Here is a 16078-nt window from a genome sequence, read left to right on the forward strand (position 1 = left end):
CAAAGGTTCTGTCGAAAGCTCAGAGCAGGAGTCTGCGTATAATACAGTAGTAGGGGCCTATAAAACGGCTCCCACTGGGTGCTGGGAAACTGAGGCATGGATGCCGCCGCTGGACCTCTACCTCAACAAACGGTTGCTGACTTTGAGGAACGGCTACGCAAGAAGGCCCTACAAACAGGGTCAAGAAATGCCAAGCCGATCTACTCATCACTCCCGTGATGATCACTCACGTCACCTGGGTCATCACACCATACAAAAAGACGATCGTCAGGTCCCTGCAGCCCTCGCGCTTCATGCATCAACTGTGACTCGCATCGAGTCCAAATCCGGAATAATACGTCGCCCGATTTCATGTATGCATGTGCCCCTAAACGCCAAAGAATGCCCCCTTGTCTGGTATCTCTCATGCAACCACACCCACCACCACGCCCAACATCCAAAGAAACTAAGGGTATACTGTAAACCTCCTTCAAGTTCCAAAACTGAGAAGAGCCGTGTGTTAGGCTTGCATGCCAGTGACCCGACCCCAATCACCCAACCTCCTGCCGAAGCTCCTCATCAACCTCCCAATCCTCATAGCCCACATCATCATCATCACCAACAACCTCAACCCTCTCAGTATAAACATCCCACCACTCCCTCCCCACCTCCCCTCCCACCACAACCCCCTTCCCTCTAGACATTCCCCTCTCCCTCTCAGACTTCACCTCCGCCTCCCTCCTCTCCCTCGCCAGCCGCCCATCAACCAACATCTCCTCCCTCGATCTTCCCGCCCCTTCACTAACCCTCCTTCTTCCTCCACACTGTACCTCCCAGTTGAAATTCCACCCCCATCTCCTCCAAAGCGCGGCCCAAAACCCCCTACCCCTGGCCTCAAACCGCCAGGGCGTCTCTCGGGCCATGAACACGCCGCAGTCCACCGCGCCCTGCACGCACAAGCTGGCGAGGCTCACGACGAGCAGCCAGTGCGGTGGCGGCGGGTCGCTGTGTACTACTACTCCTTGTTGTTGCGGAGAGGAGGAGTGGTGGTGGGCCCTGCTGTCGTCGTTGTAGCCCAGGATGTGTGAGATGAAGGGGAAGAGCCAGGTGATGGTGTAGGCGAGCGGGTAGATGAAGAGGGAGCGGAGCTGGCGGAGGGTGGGTTTTCTGTTGGTTTGCTGGGCAGCAGGGCTGTGGCCGGGTAGTGGGGTTGGGAGGTAGGGCTGCTCGGAATCGGCTGCGGGTGGTGGTGATATGGACGCGGATGTTGGTGGTGCGAGTATCAGGGAGGAGGCTGGGACGTCGGAAGGTGGAGGAAAGGGGTCGTTGGTGGCGAGGGTTTGCTGTGGTGTTGCATTGGGGCTCGTGGAGGTTGCTGGAAGGCGCCTGTGGGTGTGTGCCGCCGGCGGTGATAGCAGGTCGGAGAAGCTGGGAGCGACCGGGACCCCAGGTTTGTCTGATGGCAGGTGGGCGAGTCCGGACGACTGGGCCTGTGTGAAGCCCGTCCAGTTCCACCGGACTGAGTTCCTTGACGGCGGAGCCTCTGTGCTTGTCCAAGAACTGGCCGGCCGCTCCCGCGAGGTCGAGGATGAGGGTCGCAGGGATTCTTTGGCCGCTGATACGGTATCAGTCGCCGATGTCCGCCGTGAAGATGGTGTAGACGTTATCAGCCCGTTGTAGCAGAGCGGGGGGACTGGCGGTGTGTTTGTCGACATCGATGCCAGCGACGGCTGCATGTCTTCCGAGCACCTCCTCCCATAATCTCCCATCCTCCTACGAATATAAAGATAAATGAAGGCGTAGATGACGACAATTCCCGCGAATATTATGTACCGCGGGATCCAGCTCAGTGCCAACCTCTCCCAACTCCTGTCGGTCCTGAGGTAGCAGAAGTGGCCCATGTTCTCGTACCCATTGCCCTGGAGGAAGGCCAGAGATGCGGCCAGCAAGGGATACAGGTAAAAGACCAGGTAGGCAAGTCGCCGATACGGGTACAATCCCGACCTCGGCCGGAATATGTACATGGCTGAGTGCAGGGCAATCAAGAGAACGGCAACATCGGATGACTCGATGCCGACGGCGAGGGTAAAACCGCTGATCTGACAGAAGGCCGAGTCGGATGGGATGCTGCCCCAAGCGAAACTGACGATGGGAAAGACCACGAAGACGAGGGTTTTGAGGAAGTCGCTTCTGATTAATAGCAGAATCAACCTGTCAAGTGTTAGCCAGGGATTCACATGTCCGAAAGACCCAAGTCGGTACTTGCTCGTGCCGGAAGCAGCGTCTCATCTTCACAAACCAGTACATGGCGGAGAGGGTGGCCATGACGCTGACGGAGGCGATTGCGAGTGAAAGAGCCAGCAAGACCCGGACAATATGCTCTGTGCTGTTGGCAGGGGAAGAAACATGCCGGACTGCAACCGGCGACATCCCTGGTGTAGCCACTCCATTGTAGAGTGGGAGAAACGACATCATCTGCAAAGGCCATAGACGCTATATGCTGAGAGCCGGTATGCCTTCCACTGCATTGGCAAGACTACTGGTCCAACGTACAATACCAAGGCTTGTCTATCCGGGGTAGGTGCATGACGGCGGCGGAAAAGGGGTTTTGTAGTGAGCCTATTGGGTTGGTCGACCGTTGTATGAGCTGGACTGAGTGATAAGAATAGCAATGAGAGTTCTGTGTTTGTCTCGCCTCTCGTCGAGATGTGCGTGGGAAGTCAAAAGCTGGGAAGGGTTTGGCTTGAGGACCGGATGCAGAAAGTGATATGGGAGGGATCAAGAAGGACATGAAGCAGAGACGCCTGGATGTGTGAACCAACAAACCAACAGGGGCGAGTTTCAGACGAAAGAAAAAGAACGAGAAAGGGCTGGGTTGTGGTGGATGTGTGCATTATGGACGTAAATTCAAGACTCGGCTGCCCGGGGTTATGTTGGATCTGGACCGTGGAGCCGTCCTTGGGGGGATCGGCATGATCAGTCGAGATGGTCGTGCGACCCGGAATTGCAGTCTCCCGACAATAGCCAACTCGACGACAAAAAGCAAAGGTTTTTGAACATTTCCCGGATGTGAGATGTGGGAGGTTCGGATGGGGGCTTGGTGTCCACGTCATGATTCTGGTTGGCTCTGACTGGTCATGCAGGCGCCAACGGAGGCAATAAGCACATCCGTGGACCGAGGCGCTGATGAGAGAGAGATTGCAACCACGAGGCCGCCTGGCTGCAGGACAGAGAGACAGCGTCATCGAAAAGATGCGCAAGACCAAAGAAATGCCCGCTCATCCAGTTGTCTCTTCCAACTCAGCCAGTTGCGGCCTACGAACGGGTCGCGACCGAGTACAGCACGCAAAGTAACATGTCCACGTGACATATACGTCGTCCGATACGATGTGACATTGCGAAGGGCCACCAGCTGACAGGGCCATCCGCCCGAGTCGGCAGTTAGCGCATCGCATCGCGGGACCCGATTTTGTGCATCCCGCGCCTGCCGTGGAACTGATGCATCAGCTGTCCCGTCCCAGCTCTCCCGACTGGCTTGGATTTGATATCGATTAGCGTAGAGATGGCGTTGGAGGCTCAACAATATTGGTTGGGGGTCATCCGTGCATAGTGTGACCATCTTTAAAAATAGGAAGGGCTAGCGAGCGGCCTTGGTCCTGGACTTGTAAGTGTAGCAAGGGAGGAGAGAGCGAGCCCTTGCATTGTGGGCGATGGCCTGTGCGCACCGGATTCGGATTGGGCCAATAAGCGAGCGTGTCTGCCGAGGTGCAAGCTGGTTGAACCTCACAAGACAATGGAAGCCTGTGATTTCGGCTGACCAGCCGAAGCCAGCCTCTCAGCCTCTCCAACCCAACACCCTCGAATTGAAGTGAGACCTCAAATCAAGCGAGCCGTCTCGAAGCTGTTTGTCGCGGAACCAACCACTGGGCTTCACTTCGACCAACAAGGACAGAAAACCCAACTGCCCAACATTTGACTCGAAGCGTCCTTTGCGGGAAGGAATTCTCCCACTTCCGATCCTAGGGCTTTTCTTCCTCTAGGGCTGCGGTATCACAGTCCCGGTGGTGTGGTTCAAGTGCCTCAAACAAACAAGGATGGACGGGACAGGGCATGGGGATACTCCGCCCACGCTTGTTCAAATGCTGGGACTTTGTCGAACCTAGGGTATCTCTCACTAAAATTTAGTGATCTTTACTAATGCAACAGGAGAGGAAATTCGCCTGATGGGCGTGCCTTGCCATCCCCAAGCTTCAAAGTCCCCTCCTCCTTTACGCCGGACCCAACCGCATCCGGTGGAGAGCGACAGAAATGCAACTGCCATGCCACACATAAATCCAACTACCCAAGCAGGTTGATGTAAGGCTCAGGCCATCGACCCCATACCATCGGCCTATTCCCTAACCGGCCACTGACCGGGGAGAGGATCTTGAGCCGCCGCCTGTCTTCGTCCACATCCGCGATGGCCACAAACCCCATAACGGGTGCCTGTCGGATGGTGTCGGGTGGATCGTTCACCGAGGCATTCATGACGGCAAGCGTCCAGTGAGACATTTCCGCAGACACCTCCGCAGCCTCGAGAGCTGGCTGATTGTCGTAGAAATCTGAATCTAGCTCATTGTCAGTCAGGACTGGCAGATGTACGAGATCGAGACCTTACCATCGGGGATTTTGTAGATCGCCACGTCGTCAAAGCCAACCGACTGCGTGAACGGGCTCAGCGTCCTCTTGGCATCACCGAAGAAGTACTCCTTGATCGCTGCTTCACGAGCAAACTTCATAAATTCCTTGTCCCGTTCCGCCACCCCCTCAGATTTGTCGAGCAGGGTGAAGGTGATCGCTTCGCCATGTGCCGTTCGCTCGTTTCCCAGGCGGCGCTGCAATTCATTGTGGAGTTTCGCCGAGCCAATGACAATCACAATGTTCACTGTTGCAGGTTAGCGACAAACACCACACGGCCTTTCAAGTCTTCTCAGCAACTCACCCGCAAACTTAGTCGCAGCATGAACCAAATTCTCCATATCCGCCTTCGCCACGGTCATCGCCGGCGTATCCAACACCAACCCCGTCTCCCTCACCATCTCATCCGCCGCAAGCTTGGCCCTGACCGAGCTCCCCAACTTGCTCACCAAGTCCTTCCACAGTGGCACGTCCTCCTCCGCCCTCTCCCTTCCAAGATAATACACCATCGGCAGCTTCACCGGCACCGCACTTGGGCCGCTGCTGGGCGTCCCGTTGACGCCAAACCCGCCAGCAGGGTCCTCAACATCCATCACCGTCCCAAACAGGGCTGCGCTCACCGTCCCCGGCAGCGCCAGCAAGCCCTCGCTCGGATCGACGCTCGCCACCAGCGGCTGCCCGCCAGCCCTCGTCGCGAGCGCCGCCAGCGTCCTCACAACGCTCGTCTTGCCACTGCTCTTCTCCCCGCAAATCATAACCCTTGGCCCTGGTGCTGGCATCGATGAAGACCCCACTGCCGCTCCCGCCCCATTATTATCATCAAGATGATTATTCTGACTCCTATTCTTCGAAGCAGCCGCCCTCAGCTCCTGCAGCGCAAAATGCAGATTCAGCACCATCAGCTGCGGCGAGTCCTCGGGCGCCGCGTACTGCGCGACGCGGTCGACGACGTCGCCGCTCACCTCGAGCGTGGCGCCCGTGTAGGTCAGCAGCTTGGACTGGGTGTTGCGCGGGAAGGTATAGGCGCGGTTGAGGGCTAACTCGGTGCCGTCGCGCTCGGCGGTGCCCGAGATCAGGCGGACGGTGGCGCCGGCGGCCGCGTTGGTCGTCGATGAGCTGCGGGGCACTTGGAAGCGCCATTCCCAGAAGGGGCGGAGGGTTATTGTGCGGGTCGTCGATGGTGTGGGTTGCTTTGGACGTACGGGCTGTTAGCCGGGGCTTCTGAAATAGGTGACTGTGCATCGTTCATTGCAAAGCTAATCGTCACGGAGAAGATGCGGTTTGGGTGATGGACGGGCTCGTACCTGCGGGGCTATCTGCCCAAGGCCGGGAATAGACATCTTGGAAGGACTAATACCCCATTGAATCGGTGGTTGTAGGGAAACGGAAGCTTCCAAGTTAAGCTTCAATTTGAGCTGAAGCTCCATTTGGTAGTTTGAGGCTGCGGCAGGCAACGGTGGGGCAGCACGTAAGAAGAATAGCGGTAACGATTTAGTAATACCTGACGTATGGTATTTGCGCGCGTACTTCGTACTAGGAATGGGAAATTTCAGGCTCCCAACGGAGAAATGAAAGGTGGTACAATGGTTACAATGTCGGATATTTTCAATTTTCAACTAACGTTAACGTGTTTTATCAGCGAGTGCACCATATCAGCGAGTGCACCACTGGTAAGGGCTGCACAGACACTTAGTCGAAGTACTAACAGCTTATTCCCCGCTTATTCCCGTCGTTAGTGCTGCACCCAAATATATATGCAGTCCTTACCAGTGGTGCACTCGCTGATATGGTGCATTCGCTGATAAAACACGTTACGCCTACTCCTGAATAAAAGCCATACCATCGATAGGTTACTTAAGAAAGAAATGGTCCTATGGGACAAAACTGACTACTTAGTACTAGGTTATATAACTCGTCTTCAAATATAAGCAGTTAGCTCTATAATCTAATCTCGAGAATTAGGCAAAGATTATCTTTAGCGATGAGACTCAAGCTACTAATAACTCTATATAGAAGAAGTGGATTACTATATACGTGTCACGGCGATTGCGCCGTGCCTGACAGGACCCAGGGGTGGGGCCCAGCGTGTGGAGGCCCCTGCGGGTTGAAGACTCTGCACCTCGCTGCCGCGAGTTCTGTTCGTAGCTCCTTGAACTACGTCTTGACAATCAAGCCTGCCCGTACCTGACGGAATAGAGCCCAGACTGTAGCTTAGCCCTAAGACAACTGCCATTGGACTATCAGCCTGTCCCACCCGTGACAATACGATACCGAAGACCCTCGAACTTAGATACTACTTCAGATATAATCACATAGCTGAATATTCTAGAGCTACTTCGCCAGATAGTATAAGGGACCTAAGTGCTTCTAAAAAGAAGGGATATAGGAATATAAATAGCAAGAAATATCAGCGTTATATACCTCTACGTATATGGCAGTTCTGAAAGTTTTATACTGCGCATTCGTCTTTTAACAAGACAACGCTGCTGCCTATATAGCTCAGTTAGTAAGGTATCTCACTATAGTACTTAGACCTGAACTATTAGACTGGCTTATACGAAGCCTGGACCTCAATTCAATGGAGAATTTCTAGCAATAGCTGAAGAACTACGTTGAGGACTACTATCTAGATCATTCACAACTTGGTCATTCAGCTCTGCATATAGCGATTAGGAGGTATAGAGTATAATATTGGAGAACCTTTTACTGTAGTTAGCATACTTAATGCCAGATAGGTTATAGAAAGTAATTATAGCTGAAGGTAAAAGTATCGAGTACTAAATGTCACGGCGGTTGCGCCGTGTTGGACAGCAACAGTTACAGGCTCGAATAGGCATAGACCAACCAGGTGACACTGCATCAATTGAGGCACAAGATGAAGCTTGAATTGACTGTCTGAACCATGCGTGATGTGTGTGTTTTGCTTAAAGAACCGAGGGCTTCGGGGCCCTCGCCAGACCCTGCTTTTGGGTGGGTGACGAGTCTTCCACGCTTACTGCATTGGGCAACAGTGCCCAGCCCCTGAATCCAGGTGCCAAGGAGCCAGTTCAGTTCAACACCAACATGCCCGAAGACATCGAGTGAATTCAGCAACATCCAGCTAGTTTTTCTTGAGAGACCAGATGTCTGGATATTCCTGTTTCATCCTCCATTTCAACAAAGCCCATATATGCTCGATTGCAATAAAATCCGGGCTGTGAGCGGGCCAATCCTCAAGCACCTCAACGGCGCGGTTCAGGAGCCACGTGGTCGACGACATCGATATGTGATCCGAGCGTTGTCTTGTTGAAATTGCCTTATGCCGTCGCATATTGGAAGAAGACCTTATTTCAATGCTCGTTGATGGCTCCAAGAGCTATATCCTCTTTGTACGGTGGTTAGTAGTCCCGTTCCATAGCGACTATGTCAGTCCTCCCCCTTTCTGAATTCCAGCCCAGATCATAATCGAAATAGTGCCTTTGCCATGACTTTCTAAGTTGACGAGAGTTCTTATCCCATTTCTGAGAAGGGAACCGGAATATCCAAGTCGTTGAACTGCTCGTATTGTTTTGGTAGGACGATTCGTCGGTGAAGATAGAGAAGAGAGACGTTAGGAAAATCAGGGGTAGATTTCAGAGTCACTTACTCGAATCAATACCTCGATATTCTCCAACCAAAAGCAAGCAAACTTATATCTATCCATTGCTACAGCCTTCGTTAATGGCGGAGAATATAATACACTTAGAGGTAGAGCTATAACCCTAGCGTAGAGCGCGACGCGTGTTACTTTATAAGGCGGGCAGCGCCTAAAGGAGAAGTAGTGTCACGGGTAGTAACAGTGTAAGGTTTATATGCGCAATTCTTAGTTCGACTAGATGGTTCGAATCTTAGTCCCTCTTTTAAGGGTGTTATATAGTGGTCAGTTGTCACGGGTCGTGACAGTGTGAGGTTCATGTGCGCACCTCCTGGTTCGACTTGACAGTTCGAACCACGGTCCCTCTTTTGAGGGTGTTACGCAGTGGTCAGTTGCGCCCACCCGTAACATCAGTAGCGCCCCTCGTGAGAGTGGGGAAACAAAGAGAGAAGGCATGCAAGGACGATAATTAGGTAGCTACTATACCTTAGAAAACTCCTAGAGTATAAATTAGCTATATAGCTAGAACGAAGCTAGTTCGATGACCTAGTTAGCTATTTCCGCCTTTCTTTTCGCTATAGTAGGTAGATTAAGGACTTCACTAGTATTAGAGAGATAGAAGTTTTTTGTCTAGCCTTGCAGGCATAATTATCCTTTGTAGTTAGTAGTAGAAGGTCCGGCGAGCCCTAGCATATAGTAGTATAAGAATAATAATGTAATAATAATCTTGCCTCGACTGAAATATCAGATAGTTACATTAATATAGTAGAGGAAATTAATATTAGATGCAAGAAAGACACATTGCATATAAATTAATCTACTTACTAATATAGTTACTCGCTGATAATATATGTTAAGTTAAGTCTTTAGAGCTAATTGTCACGGCACTGACCGCCGATCCCTAGGTCACGTGGCACATTGCACTTAGCTTCAGGTTCATCCATCCATAGCTTCCTTTCCTCTTCATAGAGCAACGCAGTTATCTTCCCAGACCTACTATGGTTCTGTGACACTAATAGTATACATTTAGAATGCTTAGAGATGTAGTTTTTCGTCTAAAGGATAGCAGGCTTGAAATTGGGCAAGATCCAGCTGTGTTCTCTAATGCAAAAGAAAAGTAAAAGGGGGTATTCAGGAAATACAACGCAATGACCTTCTCTAACAACCTTCCTCATGATTGACGTCTGATCAACACATTTCCTCGTTACCGAAGTGCCTGAGAATACCGTCTCTCATGAGAAACACCTCTTCATCCATCTATCCTTTACCGAACCAGCTCTTCAAATATCTTTATCAGACTACGAACACCGAGAAGGCTGTTCTCATCCGGCCCCTGGCCAGGCACCCACTCGGCATGTGCAAAGTCGATGAGCTTGAGAGAATATATCCTCGGCAGCGTAGACAGCTCGGCATCTCCGTCCTCGTCACTATCGGCGGCAACATCTCCCATGAGCTCCACCACCTTGACGTCGCCTTCAATGGCACCAGAATGCACTTGCGCCTCGAGCTCGGCGACTGTCTCCTGCGCGAGGTCAAGCTCCCTGTTCTTCTCTTCCATCTCGGAAGCGAGCGCATTGTTTTGTTCGATTGCTTCTCGCAGGGCCTCACCGTCGCCCTCGAATGTAAATAACAGACTGGCGGAGTACATGCGCGTCTCCGAGTTGGCCAGCACGTGCTCCACCCGCCTGAGATCCCCAAGAAAGGCCTGCGCAACCGCTCTCCCGAGGTCTTCGTCAATACCGGCCCGCTCGTTGAAAATGAACTTGCCGATCTCCTGCACGACGTTGTCCTTGTTGACCTGGAACCTGCCATAGTCTTTGCTGTAGATCCTAAAGTCTTCCGAGTCGAGCTCCTCGGGGTTATCGGAACCCTTGTACACACGCATTCCCGCAATGCGGAAACCATGCGACCCGTTGGTGGTCGCTTTGGTGATTTCGTCGAATCGCTTGCGCTTCTCCATGGGCGCATCGTCGGCCCACAGCCGCCGGCCGAGCTTCGCATCGAGGATGTTGGGTTTCTTGAATCCGTAAGTGCTGTTCTCGAGAACAACCGACGCGTTTGTTACGATCCTTCGGTTCTTGTTCGGCTTCCACGCGATGTTGCCTTGCCCGTCAGCCGGTTCATCAGCTGCCTTGCCCAAGGTCTCCTTTACCGCTAACACTGCCTCTTCCTTTAGCCCCTCGCTGAGATGTTCGGCAACGGCAGGAAGCTGCTCATTCAAGGAGCTGGCATCGGTCGCGTCGTTGAGGGCAAGGGTCCCGAGGTAGACGGGCATAAGCGCAGCAAAATCGGGGTGCTCCTGGAAGGCTTTCTCGTAGAAGTCAATCTCCTGCTGCATGCAGGGCTTGATAAAAAGCTCGCCATTGGCGTCGGACAGTGCCCCATCACTGAAGAGGGAAGTCAGTATCGAGACTCAAACAAGGGTATCTGGGGTGCGCGCGTACTGTCCTGCAACCGTGTGGTCACATGGCTGAAGTTCGGCATGGCTGGGAAGTTCTCGAGTGCCGGTCATTTCGTTCGACGAGCCTCCACTCGCGAATGGCAACCCGATTTGTTGCTGCAGATATGATGCAGAGCTCGCGAATACTGCTCCAGTGTCGGTACTTAAAGGGAGTGTTGTGTTGTCAACGGTGGAATTTGCTCATTTGCATGGGCGAACGAAATTCAAGCGTCAGACTGACGCAGAGATGAAGTTAGCTGAAGCATGAAACAGGAGAAGGACCTGTCCCCGGTGGGAAACCATGGCATTGTTGACCAGCGAGGCGCCAACGAGGCCGCTGAGCTCAGATGAAAACTCGCGGGGCGCTACAGCGGGGCGAAGCGCGCTTCAAAAGATGGTGGGGGTTGCTGTTGGATTGATCTCCGGATTCGCATTGCCCCTGCTCGAATGCCGAGGTATCAATCCAATCGAATTATGCGCAATTGCCTTAGCGCGGCGGAAACAAAGACCCACAGGAAGACAAGGCTACAGTGTAAGCCTCCCGCCTGCATGGCTCCAGCTGGCGTCAACACAACGTTGCCCAGGCGGAGTGAGACCCTACCTGCATGTGTGGCTTGACTGCCTTCCTTCCGGTCGGCGACAACCAGACTCAAGGCGCAAGGCAGATTCCAGGACAGAAGGCAGCTGCCTTTATTCCAGCGAACAAACTGCAGTGGTAGCAGAGGGACCAACTTGTTCTGCTTGTACTACTTTGCACAACACTTACCGCAGCGACGGCCGTTTATTTATGCAACGCATCAAATGGCTCCCTTGTCCCTCCCACCAAACTATTCATGGCATACCTCAGCACTATGTCCCGTTTGACCTCCCTGCTCCCGGCACACTGGCGGCTTCTTCATATTTTAGGAACAGGGCACCAGCTTAGCCGATAATATGACGCTTTGTTGATGCATTCGAAACCGTGCCTATCAGCCCAGCCGCTTGAGCCGACCTTGCGGGAGAGGTACGAGATGTATCCGTATCTCGCTATGTCGCTGGTGTGCTCGTCGGTTCTCACTTTTGCTCAATTCGCTTTTCAGGGTTTTAAGTGCTCGGTTGCATGAGTGGAGGACTAACCGCTTAATCTCAACCCGAACCCAAACTTTCGGATGCGGACGGTCATTGATCCAAGTATTGGTCTCCCTTTAACCACGGCGCAATGGATCCTCGCTGAGGTAAGGTGTGTCGATTCAAAGGTGATTGCTCGATCCTCGGGACGCTAGCTCGGCACGAGGTGGTTTGTCCTGCTGCTTACCAAAGTTGCATTCAGTTGTTTGGATGGCTGGGCGCTAGACAAGTCTCCTAACAGACAAGAGCAAACTCCCGCTTGTCATGGCCAGTTGATGCATGATGTGGTTTACTGGCTGCGATGTGTTGGTTGGCTTCCCTTGCTCTTCAAACACAAGGTGACATTCTCTGGGATCTAAGAGGTGGCTTGGGCTCCTACCTTCCTTACCTTTATCTCTTTTGCACTCGAGCCTGTCCTGCGCAATACTGTCTTTCAATATAACCATCAGCATAACCAGGCGGCAAAGGCGTTTCAATTCGAAGAGTAGGCTTCAGGCCAAGTTATCATGAAAGGGAAGCATCAGACCTGTGAACCAAAATAACTTATTCATCTCGATTTGTTCTATATCTTACGCTTAACAACGAGATATCGATTTCTACGGCTTGATTCCCACTGCCAGTTCGACCAACTCCCTCCGTTTGTTTCTTTAGTTTACTTTCACAAGAAGTCGCCATTGCGGTGAAATCGGCACTTGTAGACCCGATTCTCGACTTCGCCTTCAAGTTCCTTTTCTTGTCAGTTTGTGCCTCCAACTCTCGTTTTCTTCCAAAACGCCCAGAGAGAAAAAGAGTGTTGCACTTCTCTTTCAATTGTCAGATTCGTCTTCTATCATTTGGCTTTGCCCGATTTCCAAGTTATCGTCTGTCATTCGAGTTTGTCGACCTTCACTTCGCAAACTTCAACCTTTTTGGCCGGGAACATTTCGAGCGCAGAAAGATCAGTAAAGTCGTTTCCACAGCCGCGGCCCTCGCCCCAGAAGTTACGAGGATGGCCTCCCCCGCGAACTCGAGTTCTACACGTCTGGAGAATACACTGGGTGTCTCGTCAGCCGAGACTCAACCCCAGGCTGCCGGCGTTGGCAGAGTCCGAGCGGAGGACGAAAGGCAAGAAGACGGCACCAAGAAAAAGAAGACGAAACGTGGCGCTGGAGCGAAAAAACGAGGCACTGGTTTTGAAGGTAAGTCTTGGTATCCAACAGCAATGAGGCTACAACCTCCGTTGTCTTACACGGTCGCTAATACACGTTAGAGTACTACTGTGACCCGCCCATGACGGTGGCCGAGTATAACGAGGAGAAGGAGGTCATCTACGCATCCCACCGCCCGTTCGTTGACCGTATCGAGGAGTGCATCCAGCGCTACCGCGCCCGCCGACGCCTGGGCCCGCAGCGCGACACACTGTTCTCCCGGTACCTTGTTTTGGGGGGAATCGATACCACCGTGAGACAGTTTCAGGGCACTCGGACCATCACAGACGATGTTCTGGAGGACGCAAGCAAAGGAGAGGTTAGAGAGATGACGGCCGACGATGTGATCCAGCGCGGTGGAGACGGGAACTACAACCCTCGCTTCTACAACCCGAACTACCCCGAGCACTGGGATGTCGATTTCACTGGCGTTGCAGCGGGTTTTGTGTAAGTCTCCCGCGACCGGTTCAAACTTCTGTGGGGATCACAATTAACGTTTCCAGGTCCGAGCATCTCCGTAAGATGGTTGGCTCCAACACGGCCGACTACTTCATGGGCGTCGACGTGGTGCTCAACTTTCTCAAGTACGTTGACCGCCACGACGTCTGCCCCGAGTATGTCGACGACGTCAGGAACGCCCAGCAGGTTTGTCGGCGCGCCCATGAGGAGGTACCGGCCATTTCGCACTTGCGGGAGCTGCTCCCCGGTCACTTCAACACTGCACTCCACGTGCTGCATGTCAAGGGAGCGTATGACAACTCGTCAGGTCCTGACAGCTGCTGGGGGCAGCCACTTCCCGACCCAAAGTTTGCCAGAATCAGCACTGCAGCCACAATCTCGATCTTGTTGGAAGCCAATCACTATCCCACAGATATCGAGTGGTGCGTCACCGACACGACCGAGATGACCTTCGAGGTCCTTACCATAACGCCCCCCAGCAACGCCTTCCAAGCCAAGTACAAGGCCATCAACAAGCATCTCGCTGACTACCCGGACATCGAGCCGTGCGGCACTATCACCGTTCGTCCTGTAATTGTCCGTGATGGCTGGGACAACTCGATGACCGCCACCATCCCGCCTGAGGCGGATGTGGAGAGCCAGCTCATCTTGGAAAAGGACGCTCTGGAGCTCATGGCGGTGGGCATGAAGCTGACCATGGCAATGGGCACCCTGAACGTGGGCCTCAAGTTCATCCAATACATCAAGGAGATACGGCCAAGCTTCTACGTCTTTCTGCCGCAGGAACTGATGTTCAACTACAAGGAGCCGGTCCACAACGATCGGCCGGCGAGGAGCGTTTATGACGCTGACGAGGAGGATACGGCTGCGGTTCCGGACGGCGACGGAATTGTTTAGAGGCAGAGAAGATCTCGGGGATGCCGGGGACTGGGGCTTGGGGCCTGGGAGGTGCGCCGGTGATGGAAGTTGGGGCGTGGGGCGCGCTTGTCTTGACTTCCTTTCCCTTTTTTGTTCCTTTCTTTTTCGTTTCTTTCCCTTTTCTTCTCATTTCGATTCTTTCCTTTTTCTAATCTATCCGTTTTCGTTTCTTTTTCTTCTTTCTGTTTCTTTTCCTTTTTTCTCTTTTCGTTTGTGTTTTTTCTTTCTATTCGTTTCTTTCCGTTTGCTTATTTCTTTCCTTTCGTTGCCCGATTTGACGAACCAATCTAGAGAGAGCACGTGGCTACTTCGTAGAAAGGTAGATAACTCGTTGATTTATCGGACCTGTGAATCTGGACGTGTTGAATCTGAACTGCGCTTGCTTCTCGCGACGCGTTCCCTAAGCGGACCACGTCAACCCGGGTGTAATGGAAGTCGCCCCTGAAACAGGTATCGAGAATGCCCAGCTTGGAAACTGTCCAACAGCCACCCCATCCTTCGAATGCTGGGTTGGACATTGGTTACCTAGGTAGTGTCAAGGCTTTCTCAAAACCAACGCTGAGCTGTGGGGCCAGTGTTGCCGTGATCATTGCTCGACTAATTGAATACAACAAGACGCTAACGTTACCAGGTCATTAACATAACATAGTGATCGCACTTATCCATCCCAACCAAGCTCATCCAAAACATCCCGTTGTCTTAGTCCCCACACACATTCACGGCCCAACATCAACACCTTTCTGAGCTAGAGACATCCCAAGTTACCATGCCAAGAGCACGGCCATCACGGCCGAGATAAGAAGCCATATAGTCTCTGGCGCTGAGTCCCTAGCACCAACGCTTCTTGGCGCACACCGCAATGACCCCGCTTCTGCAACTGCCGGGCAGGAGAAGTCGAGGCACAGGCACAGAACAAGCACATGTCCCAACTCTAGTCATGCGTCTGCACCTTATGATCCCCGGCAACGACTTGTGCGTAGCTCGGAGGCGGCGCGCCGCCCTCGCTCGGGCCGGCCGGCGACGTGGTGCCCTGCTCTTGTGGAGGATGCTGCTGGGGACTAGCGGAAGCCGCCGACGAAGGAGCGCCTGTGGTCCCGTAGTTCACGTATTGGCTCTGCGGCTTGGTCGGGTGGCCGTGGGCGTGCGGCTGCTGCTGGTAGCCTTGCGGTTGCGGGCCGTGGCCGTTGTTGTGGACAAACACGTAGATGCGGCCGTGCTCGGCGTCTTGGGGGAGATGATGGTAGTCGTAGTCGTTAGGCGGCTCCGGGTACGTTGCGATGATGTACCACGCGTGAAGGAGGCCGGGGACCTGCGATGAGAATGGGTCAGTCAGATGGAAGCTCGACAGGGTTGAAGAGGGAGGAAATGGACGTACGTAGCCTAGGATGAAAAGCAGGATGTTGATGACCGAGTCTGCGGAGCAAATGCCGCGCTTTACCCAAACTGTTGTGTGAGTTAGTTGGCTGCTGTGAGGGAGAGGTGCTCCAGGCAACCAAGCAGCTGCGGGGATGGACGCGGGCAACTGACCGGGAAGTGGCGGGAAAAGAACGGCCAAAACACCGAGGAAGATATCGGTCGAGCACATCGTGGCAGCGTCAGTTTCGTAAAGTAAAGCGAGTGAAAAGATGGTCGCGGAGGTTGGAGATGTCGGAGGGTGATTTGAGAGATCTGGGTGAAGCAGTGTTCATGAAGGGTCGC

At 53.1% G+C, this 16078-nt stretch overlaps 5 protein-coding genes across 5 annotated transcripts; 1 reads left to right on the forward strand and 4 right to left on the reverse strand.

The window, feature by feature from the left end:
* Positions 1-530: 530 nt before the first annotated feature.
* Positions 531-2409, reverse strand: N657DRAFT_568720 (uncharacterized protein; the record flags this gene model as incomplete). Its single annotated transcript, XM_062788609.1, has 2 exons — positions 531-2190; positions 2279-2409. 2 exons carry the CDS (start codon positions 2407-2409, stop codon positions 531-533), a joined length of 1791 nt encoding a protein of 596 aa, XP_062649428.1.
* A 1706-nt stretch (positions 2410-4115) lies between these two features.
* Positions 4116-6092, reverse strand: N657DRAFT_642397 (uncharacterized protein). Its single transcript, XM_062792336.1, has 4 exons — positions 5961-6092; positions 4961-5846; positions 4637-4903; positions 4116-4586 (listed from the first exon to the last, which is right to left on the reverse strand). The coding sequence occupies exons 1-4, from the start codon at positions 5994-5996 to the stop codon at positions 4318-4320; spliced, it is 1458 nt and encodes a 485-aa protein (XP_062649429.1). The 5' UTR covers positions 5997-6092; the 3' UTR covers positions 4116-4317.
* Positions 6093-9252: 3160 nt separating this feature from the next.
* N657DRAFT_688373 (SAICAR synthase-like protein) lies at positions 9253-11115 on the reverse strand. Its single transcript, XM_062796934.1, has 2 exons — positions 10714-11115; positions 9253-10656 (listed from the first exon to the last, which is right to left on the reverse strand). The coding sequence occupies exons 1-2, from the start codon at positions 10779-10781 to the stop codon at positions 9534-9536; spliced, it is 1191 nt and encodes a 396-aa protein (XP_062649430.1). The 5' UTR covers positions 10782-11115; the 3' UTR covers positions 9253-9533.
* Positions 11116-12849: 1734 nt separating this feature from the next.
* N657DRAFT_591356 (uncharacterized protein) lies at positions 12850-14446 on the forward strand. Its single transcript, XM_062789906.1, has 3 exons — positions 12850-12994; positions 13066-13450; positions 13507-14446. Exons 2-3 carry the CDS (start codon positions 13086-13088, stop codon positions 14357-14359), a joined length of 1218 nt encoding a protein of 405 aa, XP_062649431.1. The 5' UTR covers positions 12850-12994; positions 13066-13085; the 3' UTR covers positions 14360-14446.
* Positions 14447-15311: 865 nt separating this feature from the next.
* On the reverse strand, positions 15312-15965 carry N657DRAFT_678739 (uncharacterized protein; the record flags this gene model as incomplete). Its single annotated transcript, XM_062796104.1, has 3 exons — positions 15312-15689; positions 15756-15823; positions 15908-15965. 3 exons carry the CDS (start codon positions 15963-15965, stop codon positions 15312-15314), a joined length of 504 nt encoding a protein of 167 aa, XP_062649432.1.
* Positions 15966-16078: the final 113 nt, after the last annotated feature.

The sequence above is a fragment of the Parathielavia appendiculata genome (genome assembly GCF_033297405.1).
Source record: "Parathielavia appendiculata strain CBS 731.68 unplaced genomic scaffold N657scaffold_3, whole genome shotgun sequence".
Taxonomy (NCBI): Eukaryota; Fungi; Ascomycota; class Sordariomycetes; order Sordariales; family Chaetomiaceae; genus Parathielavia; species Parathielavia appendiculata.